This window comes from Neurospora crassa, linkage group IV (genome assembly GCF_000182925.2).
Source record: "Neurospora crassa OR74A linkage group IV, whole genome shotgun sequence".
Lineage (NCBI taxonomy): Eukaryota > Fungi > Ascomycota > Sordariomycetes > Sordariales > Sordariaceae > Neurospora > Neurospora crassa.
The window spans coordinates 849,557-874,895 of NC_026504.1; the positions used below are offsets into that span (position 1 = coordinate 849,557).

Here is a 25,339-nt window from a genome sequence, read left to right on the forward strand (position 1 = left end):
AAGCTCACGCCGAAGCCACAGTCGTCAGTGCTGAAGTTGGAATGCGGGGGATGGTGCCTTTGAAGCTCGCGTGATGTTCTGAGGACCGGGATGTTTTTTTGGTTGTGGTGTCGGATTGAATGCGGGACCGGGTTATAGCCGCAAGGCAAATGCAACTTTGTTACGAGATGGGAAATGGTTCGCGGAAACGATCAACCAGAGATCTTGGTGCACTGCGTGTAAACGTTCCCACCAATCATTCATATACCGTGCTTCCGAGAAAGAAAACACCGAGGTTCATGTAGCTGAGAGACAGGCCTGAAAAATCAGTTGTCCACTTGACATCGGAGGTCACAAGTCAAGCTGAGTAATCACATAACTTACACCGGCCAAGCTAAAGCAAGCCAATAGATCCTGAGGGCCTGTTCTTCAAGATGATATTATTAGGTATACTATATCAATCATACCGGCGCAGAACAGTCATGGCGGTTGTCACTAGTCGACATAGAGCATGTGCTACTACACATGTTGGGCCATGCCGAGCGTGTTGTTACCGCCGTTGAAAACGACAAATTGAGACTTGAAGAAGATGTCTCCCCAGATTTCCAACGCAGATGTCGTGGGCTGAACACCGCCAAAGCAAGCTAAAAGAGCATCGATGTTAGCATCTAGTGTTTGACTTGTTATAAAAGGGAAATGGTGTAAACTTACTAGTGGCATCGATTTGGGAGAATCTGATGTCATCGCCCTTGATGCGGGCCATATACCGCCCACCCACATCCACAAAGAGATCCGGAAGGTTTGTGTTGCAGGGGAATGTAATTCCTCCCGCGTTTGGATCGTTCTTCGCTCCTTGGACCTGGCTATAATAGGCGTTGGCCACTGACTGGGAAACGAGCATCAGAGTGGTGCCCGTATCAGCAATAGCCTGTGCCGGTTTCACTTTCACAGCCTGGCCGTTTCCAACGGAGAAGGCCGATGTCGTGAACTGCCAGAAGCCCATGCCTGTGTTGACGGGAATCCATGCCAGCTGTCCCGTGAACTTTGTGTTATCAATGCGGCCAAATTCATAAGCACCGACGGCATTATGGCGGAGATCGGCAGTGAAGACGGGCTCGGCGAGAGAGGGGAGAACGTTGTCGAAGAAGGTCTTTTGCTGCTGAGGCTGGACGGTGTTGAGCTTGGAGAAGGCAAGGCCGAGCAAGCCATTGTTCTGGGTATCTTGGATGAATGTCTGGGTGACTTTGGTGGCAAGCTCGACAGCCTGGTTCTGGACAGAAACACCGCCAATCTCCACCACGTCGGTACCGACATTACCGGCAGCAGCAGAGCCATCTCCATAGCTGATTTCAAAGGTATGTCCCGGTAGCAATTTAAAGGTCTTGGATGCAGCAGGGTTGTAGACTTGGTGGCCAGCTGTTAACTGGGGGCTAAGTTGTGTGTTGAAGACCCACAGATCGGATGAACCCGAGTCGAAGTCGAGGTTGATGGTTTGGCCGCCAATGGTGACTGGAGCAAGATATTCGACGTCGTCCTGTTCAGGGGTGGCCGTGACAGCACCAGTAGCCGTTCCTGCCGCCGGTGCTGTACTGCTGCCACCAGTAGCGTCTAGCCGCAGGCTTTCGCTCTCCGAGGTGTCTGTGTCTGCCTGGGTTATTGATGTGATTGTCGGTGTGGTGCCGTTCATTTGGTTGTTCATGGCATCAAGTAGGGGTTGTGGAACTGGCATTCGGTATTTCCGATACGCCTTCAACAGCTCCCTGGGGCCATTGCGTCCCTTGAAGTTCGGATTCCTGACCCGTTCGACTTTGAATGAGCGTTTGGTGAGCGGCACAGCCACCACCAGGGAAAGCAAGACGCTAAAAATGAAGAGCTTGAATAAGACAGGCATGGTGAGGGAGTGATGAGAACTCAAAAGACAGAAGAACAACAAGGCAACAACTACCACGCCAGGTGGTAGAGTTTAGCAGAAGCGAATGGGAAGAAACAAAAAGATACAGACTAAGGTAGCTAAGAAGGAAACAAAGTAAGCTCGTTACTGCAGCGATCTTTTATGTTGTTGAGAGGACAGCAAAGAGGCAATATTCATTCAAACCCAGGACCGCTTGGACCTCAGGAGGTGTGATTTTACCAGAATCACTAGACTGGTTTGCCATCTAGACCGTTGACGCCGACGAGGAGGCCTCGTCAGGAGACTCGGAAGAGACGAGCATCGAAACTCCAAGGGGCCGACATGCTTCTCTTGGGCCAGCATTGTGGGCATGGGTAGCTATGGATGGATGGCTGTGACACTTGTGGTGTTGGTGTTGACGACTCGTGAACTCGGTAATTTTCGAAACAGTTGATACAAAGGGCTTGGCATTCTGAAACTGGGCGTGTAAGTGGTCTGGGAGCACACCAATTCTCGGTCGTGTGTGATTGGCTGAGCGCGGCCGATGAAACCCTGTGGACTGTGATCAGCCTTGAACGATTCGTCAGATGTTGGTGTCCGGTCGTGGAGTTGTGGGCGAAGCTGTCCCCGGATCACGGAAGAGGACGACCCCCAGATTCCGGGGACTGGCACTTGCACCTGGAGCTAGCTCTGTCCTGACACACATGGGCCGACGATCCAATAACGCGTACACCATACGCCATCCGTTACCCTGTGGCTGATCAGAAGGCTGTTGAGACGGAGTGAGGTATAGTAGTATTCGATTGGATTGGTGAATGGGATGAGCGAGTTCTGGAGCTGAAGTGGACATGTCGAATGCAAATGGTTTGAGCGAGCAGCAGGGTCCACAAGATCCCGTGACCTGGCTTGGCAGAAGAAGAGGAAGCAAAAAAAAAAAAAAAAAAAAAAAAAAAAGGTCTGGACTCGACTTTGCAAGTGGCAGTCATGGTCCGTTTCACTTTTCGCGACTTTGAATTCTGCGCTTTGACCGCAAGCAGTCTGCTTGTAGCCTTGTACCTCTCTGACAGTGGAGACGAGTACGCCAGCTGGCAGTGCTGGTCCACTTCTCTTATCTGCGGTCCAACCAACAGCCCCAGGCCCCGCTCTTCCGTCTTCGTCTCCTAGAGGTACATACTGTACTAGGTAGTGTACTGTCACTGCAGCCTTCTTTCCATTGAGTTCAGTTAGGTCGCTGTCGGTATCTGTGTCTGCAGTGGCAATCAATCATTCGGCGAAACGGTGATGGGATCTGGACTGCAGTGCACGGCTTTAACAGTTTCCTCCTCGCGAGCAAGACCTGGCACCTGCACCAACCCCCGATTGCCCCTCCCTCACTCACTCCAGTCACAGTCTACATCTATGACCGGGCATCGAGAACATCCATCCATCTACGCACGCGCTTGATGACGGGATTCCCATGATTGCCATGAAACGGAAGCGCGATTGAAACGAAACCTCTCTTCTTCTTCTTCTTCTTTCTCCCGTTGAAACGCCGAGGCGCGCACAGTTCCCGCCGTCGCCGTCGCAATTACAATTCTTCACCTTGTCGGCTTGACCGTCTCGCGCTCTGCCCTGGCAGCTGCCTGCGCGTGCTGCGCCGTCGTGTGTTGACGCTTCAAGTTGCTTGACTTTACAGTCCCAGCCCCGCCGCCTTGACCCACCACTGACTGCAGCGCAATCGACCCATCTCTGCCTCCGTTTCTGGGCTATTTTCGCACCCTCCCGACCAACCCTCGGGCGGCTTGGTTTCCGTCTTCGATTCCCTTTCTTTTGACCATCCGTCAGTCCCGTTGCTAGACGGACAACAAACAACTCAACTGGCGGACGGGGCCACTGTCCAAGTAGCCTCCGTCGGACACCTACTCTACTCGAACGGCGTCAACAAACGGCGTCAACAGCCGACCAGAAAGGGGTCTCCACCCATCCCGACAACGCGGCACTGCACCTTAACGGTACCGTACTTACTGCCGTCTGTACTTAGCTATACCTTGCAGTGGTCAACGGCCCGTACGGATCCCGGACGGAACCGCGGACGGACCACGGACCACAGACCACGGACCACACGGACGGCCCCCAATGTCCGACGACCCCTTCCCGGCCTCCGCTCCCGGCGCCGGCCCTCCCGCCTTGGCTCCCGGCAAGCACCGCGGCCCCCGCTTCAGCTGGAACAGTGCCTATGAGACCACCTTCTTCACCTCCCTCTGCGAGTCGGTCCATCTCGGCCTACGTGAGGGCAACACGTTCAAGCCCGAGGCCTGGGACCGCGCATTGCAGGCCCTCATCACCCACCACAACGCCTATGCCAACAAGGGCCACCTCATCAACAAGAGCGACAATGCCCGGAAAAAGTTCCGTCTGTGGCGTGGTCTGCGCGAGGATCCCGACTTCCACTACGATGTCATGACCAGGACTGTGAATGCCTCCGAGGAAGCATGGGCCAGACATTTGCAGGTGCGTCATGTCACGTCGGCATCGCATTGCCTCGTCGCATCTTGATTCAGCGACTCCCGCTAACCTCATGTTTGCTGTTATATTAGATGGAACCACTCTCTCGCTCCCTTCGTGGAAGACCTTTCGAACATGAAGAACTTTACGAGATCTTGTTCCCCGATGTCATCGGCTCTGGCGGTGCCCCCAAACGACTGACCAAACAACGCCCCCGCAAGACGAACGACAACCTCAACCCTTCCGGCCCCGGCCTCGGTCCCGGCTCCAGCTCCGGCTCTGGCCACGGTCACGGTCCCGGCCACGCTGACCAGGATGCCCCTAATACGACCATCATGAACCTCCTTGCCGATCAATCCTACGGGAACCCTCATCCACAGGCCCACATGCCTCCTCCGCCGCCGCCGCCGCCAGTCCATTCGGCTTCCGCCCCTCTTCCCTCTCCCATCCCCGCCCCCGTGTTGGCCCCTATTCCTACTCCACCAACCTTGCCGTCGTCTCAAACACCATCACATTCCCGGCCCAACCTGAGCGCACATCAGCCCCGAAATAACCCGAGCACGTCCGCCCTCACGCCACCCGAGGAGAATCCTGTCCAGAACCGAAGAAGGCCTCACATGCCTGACAGCAGTGGCTCCAGCGGCTCTACTAACGCTGAAAAACGCCGCCGTACTGCCTCAAACTCTGTTGACCACGCTTCTCAGCCCCCGGGTATCGCCAGCTCTTCCGCAGTCAGCAGTCTATCTACTCCCGATGCGGTGACAGCTTTGGCAGAGGTTCTTCGTTTTCCCAAGCCCAAGTTGAGTTGGGCAGAGCAAGCCGTCGAGATCTTCTTCCGAGACTTCGCCCAGGAGGATATGGACTTTCAGCTCAAGGTGGCCGAAAAGGCCCTCACGGACGAAAACAAGGCCATGGTGTTTTGTAAGATGCCCAACCACGTGCGCAAACATTGGATTAAGCGTCTGAGGGAAGCGCACAACAGGAGTATCTAGGTGAACACGGTGGTCGCTTCTCACTCACAGACTCAAGCACCCAAGCAGTGGTCTGAGGAATAGGCTGTTCTCTTCTAGCCTGTTTAAGTCCTTCTTCTTATCTATCCTGTTGGTTCTGCATGTTGGCGTTCTTGGGCCTGGTGGATATAAAGGCGTTCCGGCTTTTTTTTATGGTATGGGAAAACATGCCTCTTGGATGGATATTGTCCGGTCAAGCAGTTTCTGTTTTGTTTACGTCGGCCAGCGGCTTGGTTTGAGCGAGTGATACCAGAGAACCTTCCTTCTTGAATGTCCCCATTGATGGCGAGTATTGCCTAGGGGCTTACATTGTGCTTTGCGTTCTTGGTTTTACAGTCATGGCCGGGCTCGTGATTCGTTCCCTGTATCGCTGTTTCGTTCTGTCAATTCATGTGGTGCCAAATCAACGTCAAGTCGGTCCTATTGGACATCTAGCAACCAGTGCTTTCTTACCATGTCGTTCGTTTCCATGACAAACCACTTGATGATTCGCTACTTGTTTTTTGTCCCGTCCCATTGCTCTGTGTTCCGGCAGATAGATCCATCAACTGCCGGCGCCTCACAGTTTTCTGCATCTCCTTCCACCCAACTTTTGGGTCAGCATCAAGCCACCGAGGGGTAGATAGCCTAACGTGGAAATCGCTACCTCAGAGGGCCTTGCGGTTGGTCCCCCACGATGGAACCCGAAGGACCGTTACAGTTCCCGAAGGCGCGGACGTGGTTTCTCCCCACGGTCGGTCTTTGTTCCAGCCCGCTCATCTTCCAAGCCTTTCAGCCAGCCTGGCGCATGTCTGGCTTCCTGCATGGTTCTCTTGCCGAGTTGTTTCCCAGTGGACAAAGACTCGACAATAGTCCCCTTGTTGGCAAGGCCAACTGTGGTGTCGGAGACAATAGGAAGAGTCTACTTCCAAAAGACGTCTCGGACCCCTTAATATGCCGTTCCTCCGATCACGAATGTCGAATTGAATTTCGCAACCATAACGCACCTCAGTCACAAGAATTCACATGTAATATCCGTTGTCTTACTTTTTGTAATTGTTATCATTTGCTCGCAAGAGTCACCAGTTGTATCATCATATCCACAGATAGATTGACATACCCACGAGCAGATTCGTCAAACCCCCAGAAGTATTACTCGATGCCCCTCAAAAAGACCACCAAACCCACAGTGATCGAAGGGCTCATCCACGGCTTCGACCAAGCACGACTGGACCGCCTAACTGCCTCCATGCAGCCTCTCCTGACGAGAAATGCCACGGAAGAGGAACTCGAAGCTTTGCTGAAGGAGGCTGAGGACTGTCTGAAGGCCACTACAGGCGGGAAAACCAAGAGGTTCCAGGGGTGGTGGGCAAGGAACACCAAGACCACGAAGATGGTAAAGACTGTGAACAATACAGGGATCGATGAGGTATAGATGGGGACAGGGCATATCAGAAACAAATGGATAATGGCAGAAAAGGATTATGGGGATGAGGTGGTTAGTAAGGGGCCTGTGCTTCTCGGCAAGACGGAATCGATCGCGGTCAAAGGGTGGCTTCAGTTCTGGGGCTTGGGCGTTTGTTAGGAGGTTTTTTTTTTTTTTTTTTTTTTTTTTTTTTTTTTTTTTTTTTTTGGTTTCGTTAAATCACCTGGCCATGGTTTTGTACAATGGTTTGGTTGAAAAGTATACCTGGGACTGGGTGGGAGTTCAGTGGATATACCAAAACAACACACCCCTTTCCTTGCTTCTTTTTCAGACTTCCCTCTTTACTTCATTCGGCTTCTTCTTTTCCTTCCCTTACCCGTCACTAATCAGCTGTGTGACAGCCCATCATTAGCTCAATGCAGACAGGTCCAATTACCTTCATTCTCCTTGCTGTCCACTCTCCAAACCTTTGTTTGCCTCACTCCCCCTCCCTCCTCCTCTTCACCGCCTTCATTCGCGTGCGCACCTCGAGCACTCTCTGAAGCCGACATGCTCCTGATGAAACCTATGCCCGCAACCGCCCCATGCCCGCTGGCGACTTATGACGTAGTTGCATTTGACCTGGTAGGATCTTCTGCGCATCACGACGGCGCAATGCTGGCAATATGTTATGCAAGCGTGTCTTGTGCACATTGGAACTGGGTGGGCTATTCGGGGTAGTAACGGCTATCTTGGGTGTCTTGTGTGTTTGAGAGTGGTCGATGTTGGTACTGACCTCGTTGACCTTTTGGAGGCCAAGGTACCTTCGATATTTATACCCGATATCTATTCCCAATCCCTACCGTCCGTGGCAGTTCACGCCCGAGGCGATATATTGAATGCATCGAAATCTTCTCGACGTCTGCAACACTGGATTCACCTACATCACGTACTAATTTGTCATCCGCAGGGCTGGCTCTGATTCAGGTGAACGGATGGTTGAGGGCCGACTGGATATTCTTACTCCTACTACATACATTCAGTCAATGACGATACACTGCCTTCTTCATCCATCACTGCCGCTTCGATTCACTGCTTTCGTTGACAATATTCACTCTTTCATCTGGCATTGATCAAATTATGATTCAAGGAAGCTCTTGCTCAGGCTCTTTATTCATTTTCCTTCCTTATCCTAATCGTGCCTCGAATCGCTCTTCCACTTGACTGTGTAAGCACTTCTCAGCTAGCATGTGGGCCAAAACTCTATGGTGCCATTTCAATCAGCAAGAAGTTCTGAATCTCGATCAAAAGGGATGTTGATAGGGACGAGTAGATGCTGGCAAGAGTATATCGAAAGCGTGATATATTTGACCGTGACCTGTTTGGCTTACTTCTACCGCTACTTGACAAGCCTGACAAGTGGACACCATGGGGAGCTACTGTGGGTAACATTTCAAAACGCACAGCTGGTCATTCTTACTCAAAACACGTACTTTAACGACTTCACCAACCCTCTAAAACCTTGATAGTTTGAGAGTAAGGTAGGTGGGTTTGACAATACGACTTTGATTTCTTCTAGAATTCAGAATGCATTGTTTTTGGGTTGATGTTGCGGTTGAATCGAGGAGTGACGAGGGTGACTTTTTGGTGTGGTTCACGAGGAAATTCCCAAGTTTTACGTTGAAGATGCTACCTTTCATTGTACATCAGTGAAAAAGCGGACGTCTATACAATGAAGGAAGCGGGGGCTGGGACGCGAGATTATCATCGACAAGAGGCAAATTGAAGACGAACGAAGTGTTATTGTTATTTCCCTATTCCTGACCTCACAGTAATCTGTAAGGTACCGAGGCCTACTTTTCACCATCTTCCATCACCCATCTGTCCCAACTGTCCTTAATGTCCCAACTGTTCAACTGTCCCATCACAAACAACTCCAGCAGCCAACGTACGACTATAGTCTAGACGTCATAGTCCTTGTAGTTGCTCTTGCCCTTACAACTGTAGCAATACCGCCCCCATGTGCTCGATTCCGTGGTTCTACCTCCGTCCCTGCACTTGCCCCAGCTCTTGTTGTTGGTTATGGCATCGCTGCATTTGGTCTCCCTGGTCTCGGTTTTCAGTTCCCTAGCGCAACCGGGGCACTTGGTACGGGTAATGGCGTGGAGGCCCATCTTTTTGGGCTGTAAATGGTGAGGCAGCGAGCAATTGTTTCTTATGTAATTTTTTGCTCTTGGTGTTGTAGGTTAAAGATGGTGGTTTGCACTGCAGGCTTGATCTGCTTGGTTTCTTTGGGGATGGTGAGGTAGAGGGGAGGACAGAACGATAGGCGGGTGAGGATAGAGGAGGTATTTATCTTGTGGAACGATAATTGTTGTATATTGTGACTCGTTTGTACGTTCCTAAAGGTATACGTTCGAGAGCGATCTGCGTCAGAGCCATTTGAGAAGTACGAACGCGGTGGTCTCTGTTTACTTGGGGCGATTTCGTTCGTTAGCTAGTAACCTAAAAGGTTGCGTGAAAGCCGCATTTTGCGAAGACATACCTCTATATCTGGGCTCTACTTCACAACTTAGCAAACGGCACACATGGGATGGGCACTGCACTGCTTCATTGTGCCAATTCACCAGTGCCATGACGGTTCCAGAGTCAGATCAAATCGAATCAGACAGCAGCCTTCAGGCCTTGAACACCCCCATCATCATCATCATCATCTCGAGCGAGTAGGTATCCAACGACATTGTCATTACTCCAAATTTACAATTTTTAATGCGTCAGAAGCTTCAAGTTGTTGCAAAAATGGGGAAGTGAGCTGTTAGATCAGACCTGTTGAGGATGATACATGGGGTTCGTCAGAGAGGATATCTACAGGGTGGTTGGGTATGCAGTGATGTGCGAGATACTTGTGGATCTTTTTGCAAAGCCGGCTAGGGCGTTGATGAAGATAGGGAACGGCACAGAGCGGATATGTTGGTTGTTCAAATTCGAGGTTAATTCGCGCGCAAGAAACGATGGACTTCGGGACTTCAGTGAAGCCGAGATGATGCGAGGGAAGAAGGAACTGGATGTCGAAAACAGAAGACCGGTAGTAAACGTTCACGACTGTACCTTCCTTTATCTGCAAACACATGCATGCGCGGCCATCTATTCTCGTGCCTTCTCTGTTCTTCCTTCCCTCCCGACTGATGACACCTGCCCGCTAAGGCGAAGAGGCCTCGAATAGCGACCGAGAGTTCTTTCTGACCCATTTCCTTCTCCCCTTTGCCTACCTAGTGTTCTTCAGGATTGGACGCATCTCCCTCTCGTCCGCTGATATGCTTCCTTATACTTCATGATCTCCGGCGCCTCATTTTGTTCCTACTACTGAGTAACTCCCCTCTTTCGTCTCTCTTCCTCTTAAGTGACTCCCCTCCCTCATCTTTCTTCCTCTTGCAAGCAAAGCATCGCTGCGTGTTCGTGTCTGTGAAAATGTTGATCGTCTCCCCGGCCGCGCACCTGCCATACTCGTCAGGCCAAGAAGCGTCCAATCCTGGCTGGTAGCCTTTTCTATAGTATTTGTCAACCTCTTCACAGTACTCTCTGCCCCTGTGCTCGCGCATGAATTTGTTGCAGTCGGCGCAGTAGATTCTGTACACGGTTGTTCTGCACATCTTGATCGATAATACTTGATGGGTTTTTCTTGGTTGCCTTTGACTGTCAAATGGGGGCATAAAGGTTGAAGCAGTTTTGTTTGGAACTTCGTTGGACCTGGTTATGGGGTCCGGGATGGGAGAACTCTGCCTCCCTACCGCCAGCCTTTTATAGGATTCAGCGCCCAGAGAGCAGACTTGGATGGTCTTACACACTGACGAGATCCTTCCCATTCTATTCTTGGACGGGTAACACAATGAATGTGCCATTATATAGCTGGAGACAAGCCTGAATGGCCGCCATCGAGGTTGGTGGTGCACTCTCCTCCCATAGTTGTTGTCTAGAATCAAGGTGGGGGACAAAAAGGGTTATTATGCTACCTAAGTGGATGCTGCTGTTACTTCTCGAGCGGCATGCACAGATGAGTCACTCTGTGCTCCATAAATCAATACCATCTCTGAATTTACGTATTGGAGGCTGCCATCCTCGGGGTTATCGAGGCCGCATTTTTCTTGTGAGTGGACGCGAGTATCATGGTTGCGGTAATTTGAAGTTGCCATTGCTCAGAGCGTGAGCTGTAAGGCCCCATTCATTCATCAAACTTCCATTGTGACCACGGAATATCGGCCTGATTCGAAACTTCAGTTTGCCATCAACGCTCCTATAAGTATGGCTTTCTGGCACAGTCGGAGCAAGTGCTCCAGTCCGTATCAGTCTTTTTGGTCACCCCTTGTGTGGATCCTCCGAACTGTCCTCAGGTTCGACCCTTTTTCTTAGCCTCCTCCTCTGTTTCCAGAGCCATCGGCCAGCACTTTTCCTCTTTGACGTCGCTCCAAATGATGTTCTTGCATTCCCAGCATTTCTTTTCGGCAAATCGGCGGATACACATGGTCGTGAGTCCTGAAATGGCTGGACGGCTGTATGCGGAGCTGGATATTTGACTGCTGGAAACCTGCTTGCTGATGGAGGTATGTAATACTTCTGACTGTGATGTTCTGCACAAGTGTGACGTTTTGACTACTTTTTTAATACGCTGAAAGCTATTGCGTCCCGATATTTATGCCTTTTGTCATCCGAGAGGCATGAAACTCAGGTTGCACCCACAGCCCAAACAACTCGCGATGCTTCACAACGCCTTGGCAATTTGCGTAGAAATATCTAGCCAGCGACACTCTGGGGCCATTCACTTCTTATACCGTGTCCAGAGAACAGGTCTGGTGAACAACTGCACGACGCAGCCCAGCTATATCTTCCGGTGAATGGTCTTGAAGCCATCACCATGTCTTGGCATTCTTGGCACAAGTGGATACAATGTACATAGTACACATGCTTGGCTATTTTGAAGTGTACTATGGTGTGGTGGGTAAGTAAAACCCGTGGGCCAGGTCGTTGACTACACAGTGCTCTCGAAGCAATGGCTTCGGTGGTCCGTGCCAGGTACGTGACAAGGGGGTTTTACTTTAGCACGCAACCGCAGTATATAAGGACTGCGTCCCCCTTCTTCCCCGTAGTCCCTCTTTCGCGTTACTAGTCACCTCCTCTGTATGGTTCAACAAACATGATGTATGAGTCTTCGCTTTCCGAAATGCTCGCTATCGTTCTGGCATGGTAGAGGTATTCAGCTGGATGAGGCCGTGGGATTGCAATCTTTGCCTCCAGTCGATCTAGACTATGGACAGGTATGTTCTGTTTTGGATCTAGAACCACTGTGGAATGTCCTGGAGTGGATCGTTCTCGGGGCTGCCTATTTCCAAGAAAAGGGGCGGCAGCGCGGCTAGCGGGATCTAAGACACATTACACGTGCTTCTCAGGAGTAATCCTCCGTATGCCCACGCTCCGTCGTTCATGACAAAATCCTGGCTACCGTCAAGTCAGTTTTACCCCTGTTGATACGTCCTTGGTAAAACATTTACCAATTTGGGTTCCCTTGATGAAAATGCATCATTGATATGATCATCAACTCCAAGTCTTTGCAGAGTCTCTAAAATAAAACATATTTTCTTAGCGTAATGGGGGTAGAGTTCTGGATCATCAAATTCGGGATGGCCTGTGCGCGGCAACCAAGCCAGTCATGATGTAAATAACTGTGTTTTAATTGTACGTTACACGATTCAACTGTCGAGTACCCTGGTCATCATTTTGATCAATTGGTCACCGAGCTATGCAATAATATGCATCGAATCGTGAGAGGAAAAGGGTAAACAGTAGCGGTAATGTTGGCATGTATTGAAAAAGACAGAATATAGCAGGTAAAAACTAGATTTGCAGTCAGACATCAGTAGGCGCACGGACCCACTGTTTTGAGAGTACGTAGCTGAGTTTTTGACTTCAGGTGGGTGTGCGGAGAATTACTCCTTCTCAGCCTCCATGTTTCGACCAGCCTTGTTGGTGAAGCCAGGGATAAACAGGAATGCTAGCGTTCCCGAACGTGAAGCATGCCGGCGCGGCGACGATAGTGGCTGTAATAGACCAGCCTCCGCCGAGGATATGAGAAGTACCTGGATGACTGGCATATAAGATGGACCAGAAGGAAGCTAGCTCCAGGATGTTAGCTCTCTCCCTTTCTCGATTTGGCTAATAACAGGCGGCTCGCTGTGGTGAGTGCTGTTACGCTTTCCGGCTTCGACCGAACATTCTCTCGTTACATTCTCCGTGAGCTAGCTCGTCCTCCCTGCCGAGCGTCCATTCTTTCAAAATGGGTGCTTTCTGTCTGGTCTTGGCCACTGGTCTTGCTCTCCTCAGCGGAACGTATGCTGCAGAACCACCGGTCCATGAATGGGGTCAAGGAACCGGGTATCACGTCCACCTTCCCAAGGGATTCAAGAAGGCACTTTTTATTGAGAACTTCGCCCTGTACGTGCCCGGTTCCCTTCCTTCTACCTCCAAATGGGCCTTCGACTTGGGCACATCCTATCCCGGTGGTCCGGAGGGCTGGGGCACCGGCGAAGTCCAGACCTACACCGCCTCCACCGACAACATCGTCATCACTACTTCCGGAACACTCCAAATCACACCGGTCAAAGACCCAGTAACGGGTAATTGGACATCCTCCCGGATCGAGACTGTCGCAGCTAGAGATATTGTCTGTCCTCCTGGCCAGGCGATCCGAATCGAGGCCTGGATCAAGCTCGGCGACCTCCCTGTCAGCAAGCAGCTTGGTATCTGGCCTGCATTCTGGATGATGAGTTCAGCGTACCGAGGCAACTACTGGAACTGGCCGATGGTTGGCGAAATCGACATTCTAGAGAACGTCAACGGCGCGTCGGCAGCGTGGCAGACAATACACTGCGGGAAAACTGCGCCGGGCCCGTGCAATGAGTATACGGGGATCACCAATAAGGCGGCGCACCGCTGGAGTGGGTTTCATAGGTTCTCGGTGGACATTGATCGAACGAACCCTGGCGGGAGTTGGAAGGAGGAGCAGATCGTGTGGAGGATTGATGGGAAGGCCGTGTTCACTGTAAAGGGGAGCCGGGTCGATGACGAGAAGGCTTGGACGGCGCTTACGCGAACTCCCAAGTACATTTTGCTCAACGTTGCTGTGGGAGGCTCGTTTCCAGATGTCTTGGCGAATCCGAGCTTGGAGAGGACGCCAAATAATGCGACGGTTGGAGGGGAGGGGTCGGCGATGGAAGTGAGATATGTGGCTGTCTTCAGTACCTGAAATAGGTAGTATCGGAATGACGGTGATCGAGTAGACGAAGCCGCAGTTACAGATGTTGAACACACTTGATTATTTGGCGATTACGCTTTCGTGAAGTTGAGCAGAAGTCGGGGGCGTGGAGAAAGTGCAGTGTGAACAGGGAACTTAAAGGAGTGACACGCAGGTACGTCCCGCATAATGATATATGCATGCATGCATGCACAATGCATCAACAAGTGGATTTCCTTTCTCTGCGCACATCATCCCGATTACATATAGAGAGCATACATCATCATTCACTCCCATTATTTCCCCTTTGGGACAGTTGACAACTAACCACTGAAAGCGTTGGACTCTGGAATTCGGCTCTCTTTACAGTCCTTTGTGAGACATGGTATCCTTTGCTCAAGCAACGGACAGTGAGCAGTCCAAGATAGGTAAACTCCTCCCCTTCTCCAATACCTCTTTGCTGATCAGCCCATGCACGCAAACGACACTCCTCAATCCCGAGCCATATAATAGCCGCCATTCCGAAACAATGCAAAGAACCCCTCAGCCAGGCAAGCTGCACGAAGATCCAAGCTCATAAAGTCGGTTATCTCCAGATCAAACGTCGGATACTCCTTCGACCCGCAGACTCGTTTTTCCAGAACTCCCCATGTATCTTTAACGGCCCTACCGGTGTCAACCTAAGCCTTGACGGCCCAAGAGCAAGGCTGCTCGGCCTTGTGGCAACGGCCGCAGCTCTCAATCTTCTTGCAGCCGACCTTGTTCTTCTTGCAGCGCTGGCAGGCGCCCAGACGACGACCAGTCTCCTGCATAATTGTCTCCTTGAGTGAGCATTCGACTCCGTCCTTGGCGCAACGGATACACTCGGGGATGGGCTCGCACTTGGCCTTGGACTTCTTGCAGCGCTCGCAAGAGCCGCGCTTCTCGATGACGTCGGCACGGGAGGCAGGCTTCTTGCGGGGAGTACCGCCGGGCTTACGGCCTGAACCACCCGAGCCGCCACCGGCAGCGCGACGACGGCGAGGAGTTCCGATGTTAGAACTGTTGGTGGAGGTGGTGTCGGCTGCGGTGGTGGTGGTAGTGGTGGCGGATGAAGAGGCTGCGCCGTCACCGCTGCCGTCGCCGTTGCCGTTGTTAGCAGTACTAGAGTCGGAGCCCGAGTTGACCGTAGTAGAAGTTTGACCGACCATGTTGGCAAGCAGATCCTCAAATCTGGTTCTGGAGCTATCGGTAACGGAGTTGAAGAAGCAGACCATGGCCGCCTCCATGGGGTTGTTGGCCATACGGATGGGCAAAACAAAAGAGTTGACAGATCCTTGATCTGTGATAATTCATACACGATGTGGTCAGATAGTTAGCTTCCTATCCTGATCATCAACAAAGACGCGGCAAATATCACTGCGCTGGCAGATCGTTTCGTGCGATAACCCCAAGAAAGAGCGGAACTACCAAGGGATGAGGAGAGAGTAAAAGGAGGTATAATAGGGAGAAAGAATGAGAATCTGCCTATTACTGTACTAGGCTTTTTAATTTTTTTGTGCTGTGTCTTTTCTCCTTTTCTTTGGTCTTCCGCATGCATTATCTCCCGTCTGGAGACTGACCCACGCCGGCATTACTTGCTGGTAACCTTTGCGAGTTCTTCTTTCCACGATGCCGAGCTGTAGTAGCTTGCGCTCAAGTTTCCGGTGGACTCGGGTCTGTCAAACTTCAGGGTATCCGAGGTCACGTATGCTTTCGACAGACGTGGAGAAGGAAGGATAATGGGGGGAGTCTCGGCGCGCGCCATCGGGTACGGACGTGGGACAAAAAGCGCGCGAACAGGTAGCTTACCGTTGGCCTTGGGAATCTTGGGCAGCGGGCGGAATGTTGATGCGACGGGGCCACGCTCCGGGCTAGGCATGGTCAAGTGCTTGCGAGTATCAACGCCGGAGAGGGGCTCTCTGGCTGGTGCCTCGGAATTCAAAGATCGTTTGTCCTTTTGAGCGCCATGTTAGTTATTCCCATGTTGTCAAAGACGCGCGGCGAAGGGATCAGTACGTGGACGACGGCGGACATGGCGAGACCCTGATGCGCCGAATTATTCATGCGGGCCATAACGTCGACGGGCAGGTAGGAGGGTCCAAACTTGGAGCCCGTGGCAGCGTACTCGCGGCCACCAATGATTTTGACCTGAGGCTGTTCCATGATGCCGAAATTGTTGTCAAGTGTCGCTGCGAGTGGTATCCCAATCGTAGGAGCGCGACGGAAGATGGCCACGTATCAAATCGAGGTGGATGTAGCGCAAGCCACGTGAAGAGTGGGAGAAGAGAGAGAGGGCTATGTCGGCAAGATGCTGTTTATATGCAAATTTGTTGAGGTTGATAAAGAATGGGATGGCAACCCGTGGAAAAGGTATACCAAGTGATGAAGACGGCAACAGGAGGAGAGGGGGTGGTTTTGTAATTTTGCGACAGGGCGGAAGGTATTGTTGCCTGGCAGCCTTACGATGGGGGTGAAGGGGCTTTCCGTCTCAGTCTCCTTCACTCTGAAGTCACTGCAGAGTATGGTTGGCCTGGCGACCGGTGATCAACCGACAAAAGTCAAACGGTATGAGCATTGGTTGCCTCCTCTGTCTGTCGCCCATACCTCCGCTAGGCTCAGCACTTTTCCTCGCTGGACCTGGAACGCTGCATGTGGTGAGATCTGACTTCCAGCATGAATCTATCCATCCCTCATGTCTAAACGACCCCGTACCTCCCTGATCACAATCAGCCTTGAGCATGGCTTAACTAGGTCTCAACCTTTTCTAGCCTTGATTCGTCGACACTTTGGAGGGACATGGGATTGAATGGCAAGTATTGGCCGTCTGGTTGGGGATTCACGACGATGATCGTAATCGTTGAGCCAGTAACGGCAATGACCTTGTAGCGGAGACTTGCGCCCCGGATACAGACAACATCGCCAATCTGATACTGGAAAAACATGGTCATCAGTTGATCACTTTCCCACACTTTGTGCTGTCCTGTGGAATACCCTTGTGCACTCTCACTCACCGGCATGAGTTTTGGCGAGAGGAAAAAAGTGAATAAATGTTTCCGTGAGAGAGCTCGGTGGTCTATATCAAAGACGGGCGAAAATGTTGACGGGTATGCACCTGCTCAGCTAAGGTTCGGCCTTCGGCTCCTGTTCTGGATTGGAGTAACAGAATTCAAAGGTGTCGAAATCTCTTCCCTGCAGTAAACGGAAAATGCATTGAAGTCCTGAAAACAAGAATATCTCTTGGTGTTAGTAACTTCGTGCCAGAGGGAGGCATTTTATATCGGTTTCGTGACGATTGGGCTCATAGTGATAAAGGCATACAGGCAACCGACAAGGATCCAGTTTCGCCTTGCCAAGATATTGCGGTTATCCCCCCCAAAAGAAGTAGATGGCACACTGGAAACCCGATATGTAAAGCCTGAATTTCCGATGGTGGCAGGCCGGCACGTATGGAAGACTGATCCGGTAGTAGTGAGTACGCCCAATATTCCTGTCCTTGGACTATCGGCAGCATCATTGGTCCCAGAAATTCATGAACATCAACGAGATGTCAAGCCGATAGCCCCGATAGGTTAGTGGTTGATGACTTGTATGTACGGGTACCACAGCAGCACCATCAATGTTCCCTCCTGTGGCATGATGGGTGCGACGGTCATTGCTTGTGAATGGGAAAGTCGGAAGTGCCATTGGAAACCAAGTAGCTCCGCTGTTCTTCACATCTGCCGATCATCCTGGTCTCGTGAGTTGCAGTAAAGGTTCACCACCACCCTAGAAGGGTGATGAGCAAGTGAAGACTAGACGTGTCCTCCCGCCTTTCTGATATACTCTGCGTCCATGCCCGACTATAACTCCAGTACCACATCCTGTGTTGTAAACCAGGCATAGTGCACTCTGGCCATATGTCTTGGGACTGGGCTTGATTTGGGCATGAGATGTCCTCGATGAACTTAACGACTGGAATTTGATGCAAAGATATAACCACATCCTTGATGGCTCGCAATAAGTCCTTGATGAAGCTGCGAGAAGCCGCGCCCATGAATAGTCATGCTTGAATTTCTCTCTTTCTTTTTCGGTAAACATAGGTTTGCCATCTAATGGCACGAGTGTACGCTAGCACATCTTCATGTGCGAAAAAGGCTTCTGTGGGGAAAAAAACCAATATTAAAAAAGGGGCATTTTTTTAAACTTTAGGCTTCACTGGCCGCCCATCAAGGCAAGGAACCCCTTGGGCAATAAAATATCGAAGAGTTTACCTACCTCGGCGTCGGCGTGCCACTAGCGGGAAGCCAAGAATCCAATTTATCGGCGTGTAAAACCATTTGCAGTAATCCTCTCCTTTACCGGCGGGATCTTGTCGAGATTGGGCGTGTCCAAGGTGGTATTATGACGAAAGTTTCTCTCTCTACATACCACGTCCTGGTACCTCTCCGAGCTCGAACGGACGGCTTCATATCAGAAAACCGGAATGACCGCCCCATTCTTTTACCCTGGATATGCCTTGCTGTGACTAACGACTCAAAGAGCCCGTAATGCACAAAGCATCCTATGATCTAGCAGTGCAGGGCAGACAGCGTCCGAGCTACGTACCCCTCAAAAGGCGGCAACATCAGAGGGGCTTTCCTGTGGGAGGTGTACAGTGTGGTTTTGCCATGCGGTGCTGCTGTCACTGGGTAGATGGTAGCACAACTGCCTCACAGCCCAACCACGGGAATCGGCGACTGGTCGCGAGAGGAGCGTGAGTTCTGGATAAGGCCAGATCCTCGGGCATGGCGTCTGTCGAGCGAAGGAACATCCAGACTGCTGTTCAGAAAGACGTCAGTGGCTGAAGATACAACATTAGCTACCCAGTTACTGGAGTGCGGCCTTGCTGTTGACGTGGCCAGATGCTACTATTCTGGTTTGCAACGTTAGAGAGCACGGTGATATTCTGTGTTACACCAGATCTGAAGATTAGGTAGGTAATTACCCAATGGTAGGGTACCTGTCCTTCACAGTCACAGTGCTCAAGCTGCTGTGATCTCGATCATGTGATGTTGATGTTGTGCTGTCGCTTGATACAACCCGTAGCCTCAGAACAGGTACTGGGTCATTGATAGGAGTGGGTATGAGCCGGGGAAGCTGCTAAAGATGCTTGTTAGACACTGGCTCCTAGATTCACCATTTCACGTTGAAGCAGGACTAACTCTTAATTGCATTTAACCATTGCGAGGCTTCCTATCAGGTCAACACCAAGAGCTCAGAGTGTTGTCGCTCTCAAGATAGGTAATGGCTCCCTGAGGTGCACATGAGCCATGCGAAAGACAGTATTGGCAGATCGATGATCTGTCGGGAACGGTTGGTGAGGACATTCGATCGTCGAAAAAGAAGGTACTGTACGCAGACAGTACACGGAATTAGGTAGGAGGTCTGATGAAAAGAAAACATGTGAACGGAAAGAGAGATAGGTAGAGGTAGGAAGGGAAGGGTACCCGAGATGCATGAGAGAGATTGACTTGGACCTGGTCTCCAACGTTATGTCACCCGTTGTCCTTGCACTGTAACCTTGGGTCCGAATGCACATAGTATGTCGTGACCATTCTTCAAGTGACGTACCACTGTAAACGCGAGAAGATTTGATTTCTTGGTCAAGGTCAATAATACCGTACGGGTACCCCTCCACCTCTTGACACCGAAGCAATGGGTACACATCGCGTCGGCGCAACTTCCGCCTTCCTGCTTCTTCAACGACGGACAAACAGACCTGCAGGGGCATGATACAGCTTGCCGTGTCCCGCATGAGACAGGACTGCCAAAGCTGGTTATCTCCGCACGCATTATTGAGATAGGAGATTTGACGGATCGCCATTGCCAAGGCAAGCTGCATATAGCTCTTTCCAAGCCACAAAAGATTAGGTGCTGTTCCTTCCCGAACTTCGGTATGTAGAGGTACCTACTAATTCATGAAACTAATGTACCTCAGCTTGCTGTAGCGTCTGACAGAGCTAAGGAGCTTGACCACATCCGGGTTCCTGGATTACTATCGTTTCGGCACCAGCGACAAAATGGAAACTTTGCCTTGGCGCCTTTTCAAGGAGGAGACCAAGAGCCTGCTAGCGCTAGTCCGATAAATTTCCATGGTCCAGGCATATGTACCTACATGAAGCCCATTCCCCGCCTAGTGCAAACCTATCCAACCTGCTCATCCCTTGTACGCGTCCATTGTCCCTATCTCCTGTTACCACTCAACGAGCAGCATACTTGTTTCTTCATGACCATGGTACTCCGAGGCTTCACAACGGTCCTTGTCTGGGCACTTGTGGGCTCAAGTACTTTTATCGTAAGAAGCTTGAATGCTATCCGGTAGGAGAAAGGAGCCAAGTACTGAGCAACCGGGAGAATGGAATTTGACAGGCGCTGGAGGTGGCCACACTAAGGTACTATGAAACTTCAGTTGTCATATTGCTAAGCATTTGCTCTTTCCTCGATTTCATGGACCAGAGCCTGAGTGCCAGCCTCGATATCGAGGAAACCTGTGAGGAGTGCTACACCAGGGGCACGGCTGCCACATGCTGATTCACTCTTAACTACAACGTCACCGACGTCTTCCGGAATCACACCCTCGACCGAGAGCGGGAGAGAAATCGAAGAGGTGACGAACGTAGCGGATCATCAACCAAGTCAAAGAGCTGATCTACGAGAGAGATACTGACTGCACTGATACAGATTGGTCAGCCCTGGACCTGGACTTTGATGACGATCTGATTCCTCTACCAGAGGTCAAAATCGGGATTGCGTTCGAGGACGACTTCGAGCTGTATCGAAGCTCAACATAAAGATAAACACAGCGTTGACATGAGTTGAACCTCGTTTCTTCCAAGGATCCGAGTCCTGGTTTCTCCAAGGGAGATGATATCACAGCGGGCCTTGCGGTTGTCATTGATCTGATCATCGAACTTGACGCCGAGGTTGACATTAGCAGCGCCTTTCATATGAGGTTTGGCAGGGGCGGGGGTGGTGAACTCTCGTCGCCATGTCCAGCCGCAACTTTTCGAACTTCAACTTCTACCGTGGGAAGTTTGACTTCCTGCCAGTCACCTTGTCTTCTCCAACAGCCACTCTCAAGACCGTTAAGTTAAGAGTCCCGCTAAAGGCTAGACTGAAGCTCATCAGGGTGACGAAGCAACTCAGAAAGATGAAATGAGGACGACGAACCACCGTTTGGGGCTGAAGTGGCTGCTAAAGTTATTATCCATGTGGCCGAGTTCTCGATATCTGCAAAGGCGGGGATGAGAAAGAAGACGAAGAGCGCAAGCTCAAGGCCCATAAAAGCCCTAGGCAACACCTGGGGTCTTCGCCCTAATTCTTCTATCCCAGTTTTCCTTACCAAAATAGGCGGCTTCTACGCCATCCACACCACGCCCACGACAACGGTCACGGCCACAATCACGGTGGGCTTGAGAGGGACGTGAATCTCGCAAAGTTTGCGGAGGTTCATTATCGCTAATAGCCAGCAGACCGTACAGACAGCGTGAGTGGGGCTGGGAAGGTGTACGGTGAGGTTGTGGACGTGTCTTCGCCTCGAGAATATGGGCAGCCGGATTGCTATGTGGTTGCCGCGGCCTACCTCTCCGTTCGTCCGAAGACCGCGAGCATCCCGCTTCTCTCATATAGCTACCTACCTCGAGACGTCTACTTCCAGCACCTCGTGACCTGGACCTGGCATGTTGGTATAGCTTCGGTTTGTTTGACTCTGTACATTGTGGAGTCAGTAATAAGGCTAGTTGTTCACGTACCAGCATACCTCTACGGAGACCAAAACCTACCTGCATCTCGGCCAATATTCCTCATTTGTCACACCCCGGAAAGAGGACTACGAAGGGTTTTTGTGGAGGAGACAGCAAATCCGGGAGCTATTGGATCAAGCACTGGTACCCGATACCAGTGGTTCGGTAACTGCTGCCATGCTGGAGGCGATGGAAGGTGTTGAGATGGTGGTCCATTGGTCTAGAACGCAACAAGCCTTAGAGATGCCCGAAGGTATTGTACAGTCATGGAAGGAAGTGTGTCCACTTTGGTGCATCTCGGCCACAGACTCGGTGTTACTCGTAAGTAGTGCATCGCATCAGGGCATAGGGCCTCCTTTTGGGGCCGGCTTACGTTCTCAGCTGACGATGGGAATGGTCGGTTCTGGGTTAGTTTGGGTTGTCTGTAAGCGAGGCCCTCCAGAGGGTGGCTCGAGGGTGGATACCACCAACCAGGCAGGGACAGAAGAGTAGGGGTGCTCCCTAAAGCCTTCTCCAACTTCTCCCCCGCACACAACCTAGCCCTGCCCGACCCCAGGAATCTCCCCGCTCCCCCAGAAAACAACCCCAGATGGGGGAATTGACCCCTGTAAATCAGCCAGTTGCAGATATGTCATCAGCCAATGATACCCCTGACAGCTGACTGCAGCAGAGTCTCGGCCATTCCTCCCCATAGTGGCTGGCATGTGCGTTGCATCAATGAGACCTTGTCGCTTCCCTTATCGGGTATGTTGATGCTTCATTCTGCTGTTTTTCCAGTATCTTCATGGCGTTACCCGTGAAGACAGATCAGACCATCATGGCCTGGCTATCCAAGTATCCAAATGTCACCTCGAGCTTCATCTTTATATAAGGCGAGGGCAAAGCCTCCTGTACTACACGGAATGAGCTCTCCCATGTTCAAGTCGCTACCCCTTTGAGTCTTTCCTTCCTCGATCTCCTGTCTTTCACCGCTCAGGACCGATATACCTCTGTACAAGATGGGCTTGTCACTCAAGAAGCCTGAAGGTGTGCCGGGCAAGTCATGGCCCGCCATTGTCATTGGCTTGTTTGTCGCCTTTGGTGGTGTACTCTTTGGGTGTGTTCCCACACTCAAGACCCTCAAACAACGATTACTCGTGTTGCTGTAACTAACATCCATGTAGGTATGACACTGGCACTATTGGCGGTATCCTTGCTATGCCCTATTGGCAAGATTTGTTTTCGACAGGTTACAGAAACCCAGAGCATCACTTGGACGTTACCGCGTCGCAGTCTGCCACTATCGTCTCCATTCTGTCTGCTGGAACCTTCTTTGGCGCTCTTGGTGCCGCTCCCCTTGCCGACTGGGCTGGACGACGCTTGGGCCTTATTCTGTCGTCGTTTGTGTTTATCTTCGGTGTCATCCTGCAGACCGCAGCCGTCAGCATTCCTCTTTTTCTGGCTGGCCGATTCTTTGCTGGATTGGGAGTTGGTCTCATATCGGCAACCAGTAAGTCAACTCGATAACTCTGTTCAACGGTAGTGCTAGAGGCTATCTTGCCTCCAACTGCGATCTTGAAAGAGTGTTTAGTCCATGTGACATTGACTAACACATATTAAAAGTCCCCCTCTATCAATCCGAGACTGCCCCGAAATGGATTCGTGGTGTCATCGTCGGGTCCTATCAGCTAGCCATTACCATCGGTCTTCTTCTTGCCTCCATTGTCAACAATGCCACGCATAACATGCAGAACACCGGCTGCTATCGCATCCCCATAGCTGTCCAATTTGCATGGGCGATCATCCTGATCGTTGGCATGATCATTCTTCCCGAAACTCCACGCTTTCATATCAAGAGAGACAATCTCCCAGCCGCCACTAGGTCTCTAGCTATCCTCCGCCGTCTGGAGCAGAACCATCCAGCGATCATCGAAGAGCTTTCCGAGATCCAAGCCAATCATGAATTTGAGAAGAGCCTCGGGAAGGCGACCTACTTGGACTGCCTCAAGGGCAATTTACTCAAGCGGCTCCTTACTGGCTGTTTTCTCCAGAGCCTGCAGCAGTTGACTGGCATCAACTTTATCTTCTACTACGGCACACAGTTCTTCAAAAACTCCGGATTCTCAGACTCGTTTCTGATATCCTTGATCACTAATCTTGTCAATGTCGTGTCGACCCTTCCCGGACTCTACGCCATCGACAAATGGGGCCGGAGGCCTGTTTTACTCTGGGGAGCTGTTGGGATGTGTGTCTGCCAGTTCATCGTTGCTATTCTTGGGACAACAACGACAAGTCAAGATGCAAGCGGAATGATCATTGTGCATAATCTCGCCGCACAGAAAGCAGCTATTGCATTCATCTGCTTCTACATCTTTTTCTTCGCTGCATCTTGGGGTCCAGTTGCCTGGTAAGTGATCCCACTCTCCTCATCACGCCAATTTCTACCAGCAGCTAACTGTTAGGTTCCAGGGTCGTTACAGGCGAGATCTTCCCCCTTAAAGTCCGCGCCAAGTCGCTCTCCATAACTACAGCGTCGAATTGGCTGCTCAACTGGGCCATTGCTTACAGCACACCTTACCTTGTCAACTACGGCCCTGGCAATGCGAACCTGCAGTCCAAGATCTTCTTCGTCTGGGGCGGATGCTGCTTCATCTGCATCGCATTCGTTTACTTCATGATCTATGAGACAAAAGGTCTCACACTGGAGCAGGTTGACGAGCTATATGAAGAGGTCTCGGATGCCAGGAAGAGTATTGGTTGGGTGCCGACCATCACTTTCCGGGAGATCCGGGAGGAAAAGAAAGTAAGGGATCCAGTTGTTGATATCACTGAAGAGGCAGCTTGAGATAATTTGGATCTGTGTATGAGGTTTCAGATAGCTGCTGGCGGAAAAGGATATAGTGATACTTTACAATGTATCTCGTCATGAAGAAATAGCTATAAGACTAGTAGCGGGAACCTTGGGCCTGTCCCGGGCCAAGACGGTACCGAACGTGTAGGGTAGACTAGGACGTGTAGAATTTATAGAAAAGACGACTATAGAATATATGCGTGGCGGCTGCTCTTAAGTAGATATGATGAAATGTTATCGTCAGTTGAAACGCTCGTTTCTTTACAGAGTTGCGTCGTCGGGCCTAGAAATGTTGAGGCAGTAATCCACACTGAAGATTGTAGTGTTATAAGCTTTAATTGAAGCGAGGAAGGAGCGGCGGTTTTGTTTATAACGGTTCAACGTATTTGATAATGAGACACTTCTCTCACGGGGCGCGAGCAAGCACTAAGGTAAGACTTTGATGGTCCAACGAAGAATAGGAAGTGAATCCTATGCGTAGAACTATATAGGGCACGCTATAGGTCCAATATATAAACTACAACACCTATACACGTAACTACTATACTATAAGTAGTTGTACAACTGACTGCACTATTGTAGTACAGCACTTATCTATATATAGGAATATAGTAGTAATATATAGCTACCAAACCCCCATCTAAAGGAACAGTCGCCCAACAGTCGCTCAACGGTCCATTGTTCCTTCCAGTACATTG

General features: G+C 50.9%; 8 protein-coding genes across 8 annotated transcripts; 4 read left to right on the plus strand and 4 right to left on the minus strand.

The window, feature by feature from the left end:
* Positions 1-498: 498 nt before the first annotated feature.
* NCU04953 (penicillopepsin) lies at positions 499-1,947 on the minus strand (the record flags this gene model as incomplete). Its single annotated transcript, XM_954308.2, has 2 exons — positions 691-1,947; positions 499-623 (listed from the first exon to the last, which is right to left on the minus strand). Exons 1-2 carry the CDS (start codon positions 1,868-1,870, stop codon positions 499-501), a joined length of 1,305 nt encoding a protein of 434 aa, XP_959401.1. The 5' UTR covers positions 1,871-1,947.
* A 1,265-nt stretch (positions 1,948-3,212) lies between these two features.
* Positions 3,213-5,971, plus strand: NCU04954 (hypothetical protein). The gene is made up of 2 exons (XM_954309.3): positions 3,213-4,360; positions 4,447-5,971. The coding sequence occupies exons 1-2, from the start codon at positions 3,986-3,988 to the stop codon at positions 5,344-5,346; spliced, it is 1,275 nt and encodes a 424-aa protein (XP_959402.1). The 5' UTR covers positions 3,213-3,985; the 3' UTR covers positions 5,347-5,971.
* A 69-nt stretch (positions 5,972-6,040) lies between these two features.
* NCU04955 (hypothetical protein) lies at positions 6,041-6,778 on the plus strand (the record flags this gene model as incomplete). Its single annotated transcript, XM_954310.1, has 2 exons — positions 6,041-6,242; positions 6,474-6,778. 2 exons carry the CDS (start codon positions 6,041-6,043, stop codon positions 6,776-6,778), a joined length of 507 nt encoding a protein of 168 aa, XP_959403.1.
* Positions 6,779-12,735: 5,957 nt separating this feature from the next.
* Positions 12,736-14,135, plus strand: NCU04959 (secreted glucosidase). The gene has a single exon (XM_954314.2). The coding sequence runs from the start codon at positions 13,074-13,076 to the stop codon at positions 14,040-14,042; it is 969 nt and encodes a 322-aa protein (XP_959407.1). The 5' UTR covers positions 12,736-13,073; the 3' UTR covers positions 14,043-14,135.
* Positions 14,136-14,475: 340 nt separating this feature from the next.
* NCU04960 (hypothetical protein) lies at positions 14,476-16,214 on the minus strand (the record flags this gene model as incomplete). Its single annotated transcript, XM_954315.2, has 3 exons — positions 14,476-15,351; positions 15,861-16,005; positions 16,068-16,214. 3 exons carry the CDS (start codon positions 16,212-16,214, stop codon positions 14,711-14,713), a joined length of 933 nt encoding a protein of 310 aa, XP_959408.1. The 3' UTR covers positions 14,476-14,710.
* Positions 16,215-16,603: 389 nt separating this feature from the next.
* Positions 16,604-17,244, minus strand: NCU04961 (hypothetical protein). Its single transcript, XM_954316.2, has 2 exons — positions 17,063-17,244; positions 16,604-16,981 (listed from the first exon to the last, which is right to left on the minus strand). The coding sequence occupies exons 1-2, from the start codon at positions 17,066-17,068 to the stop codon at positions 16,799-16,801; spliced, it is 189 nt and encodes a 62-aa protein (XP_959409.1). The 5' UTR covers positions 17,069-17,244; the 3' UTR covers positions 16,604-16,798.
* Positions 17,245-18,638: 1,394 nt separating this feature from the next.
* Positions 18,639-19,862, minus strand: NCU04962 (hypothetical protein; the record flags this gene model as incomplete). Its single annotated transcript, XM_954317.1, has 2 exons — positions 18,639-18,848; positions 19,641-19,862. The coding sequence occupies 2 exons, from the start codon at positions 19,860-19,862 to the stop codon at positions 18,639-18,641; spliced, it is 432 nt and encodes a 143-aa protein (XP_959410.1).
* A 2,665-nt stretch (positions 19,863-22,527) lies between these two features.
* NCU04963 (high-affinity glucose transporter) lies at positions 22,528-24,894 on the plus strand. The gene is made up of 4 exons (XM_954318.3): positions 22,528-22,907; positions 22,975-23,300; positions 23,414-24,197; positions 24,260-24,894. Exons 1-4 carry the CDS (start codon positions 22,810-22,812, stop codon positions 24,633-24,635), a joined length of 1,584 nt encoding a protein of 527 aa, XP_959411.2. The 5' UTR covers positions 22,528-22,809; the 3' UTR covers positions 24,636-24,894.
* The last annotated feature ends 445 nt before the right edge of the window (positions 24,895-25,339 follow it).

What these genes read in the sequence shown, in the direction of transcription:
- NCU04954 (XM_954309.3), top strand. Translation starts at nt 3,986, where the DNA reads ATGTCCGACGACCCCTTCCCGGCCTCCGCTCCCGGCGCCGGCCCTCCC. An exon ending in CATGGGCCAGACATTTGCAG is followed by an intron (nt 4,361 to 4,446) that starts GTGCGTCATGTC and finishes CTGTTATATTAG; the next exon opens with ATGGAACCACTCTCTCGCTC.
- NCU04959 (XM_954314.2), top strand. Translation starts at nt 13,074, where the DNA reads ATGGGTGCTTTCTGTCTGGTCTTGGCCACTGGTCTTGCTCTCCTCAGC.
- NCU04963 (XM_954318.3), top strand. Translation starts at nt 22,810, where the DNA reads ATGGGCTTGTCACTCAAGAAGCCTGAAGGTGTGCCGGGCAAGTCATGG. An exon ending in TTTGGTGGTGTACTCTTTGG is followed by an intron (nt 22,908 to 22,974) that starts GTGTGTTCCCAC and finishes ACATCCATGTAG; the next exon opens with GTATGACACTGGCACTATTG. An exon ending in TGGTCTCATATCGGCAACCA is followed by an intron (nt 23,301 to 23,413) that starts GTAAGTCAACTC and finishes ACATATTAAAAG; the next exon opens with TCCCCCTCTATCAATCCGAG.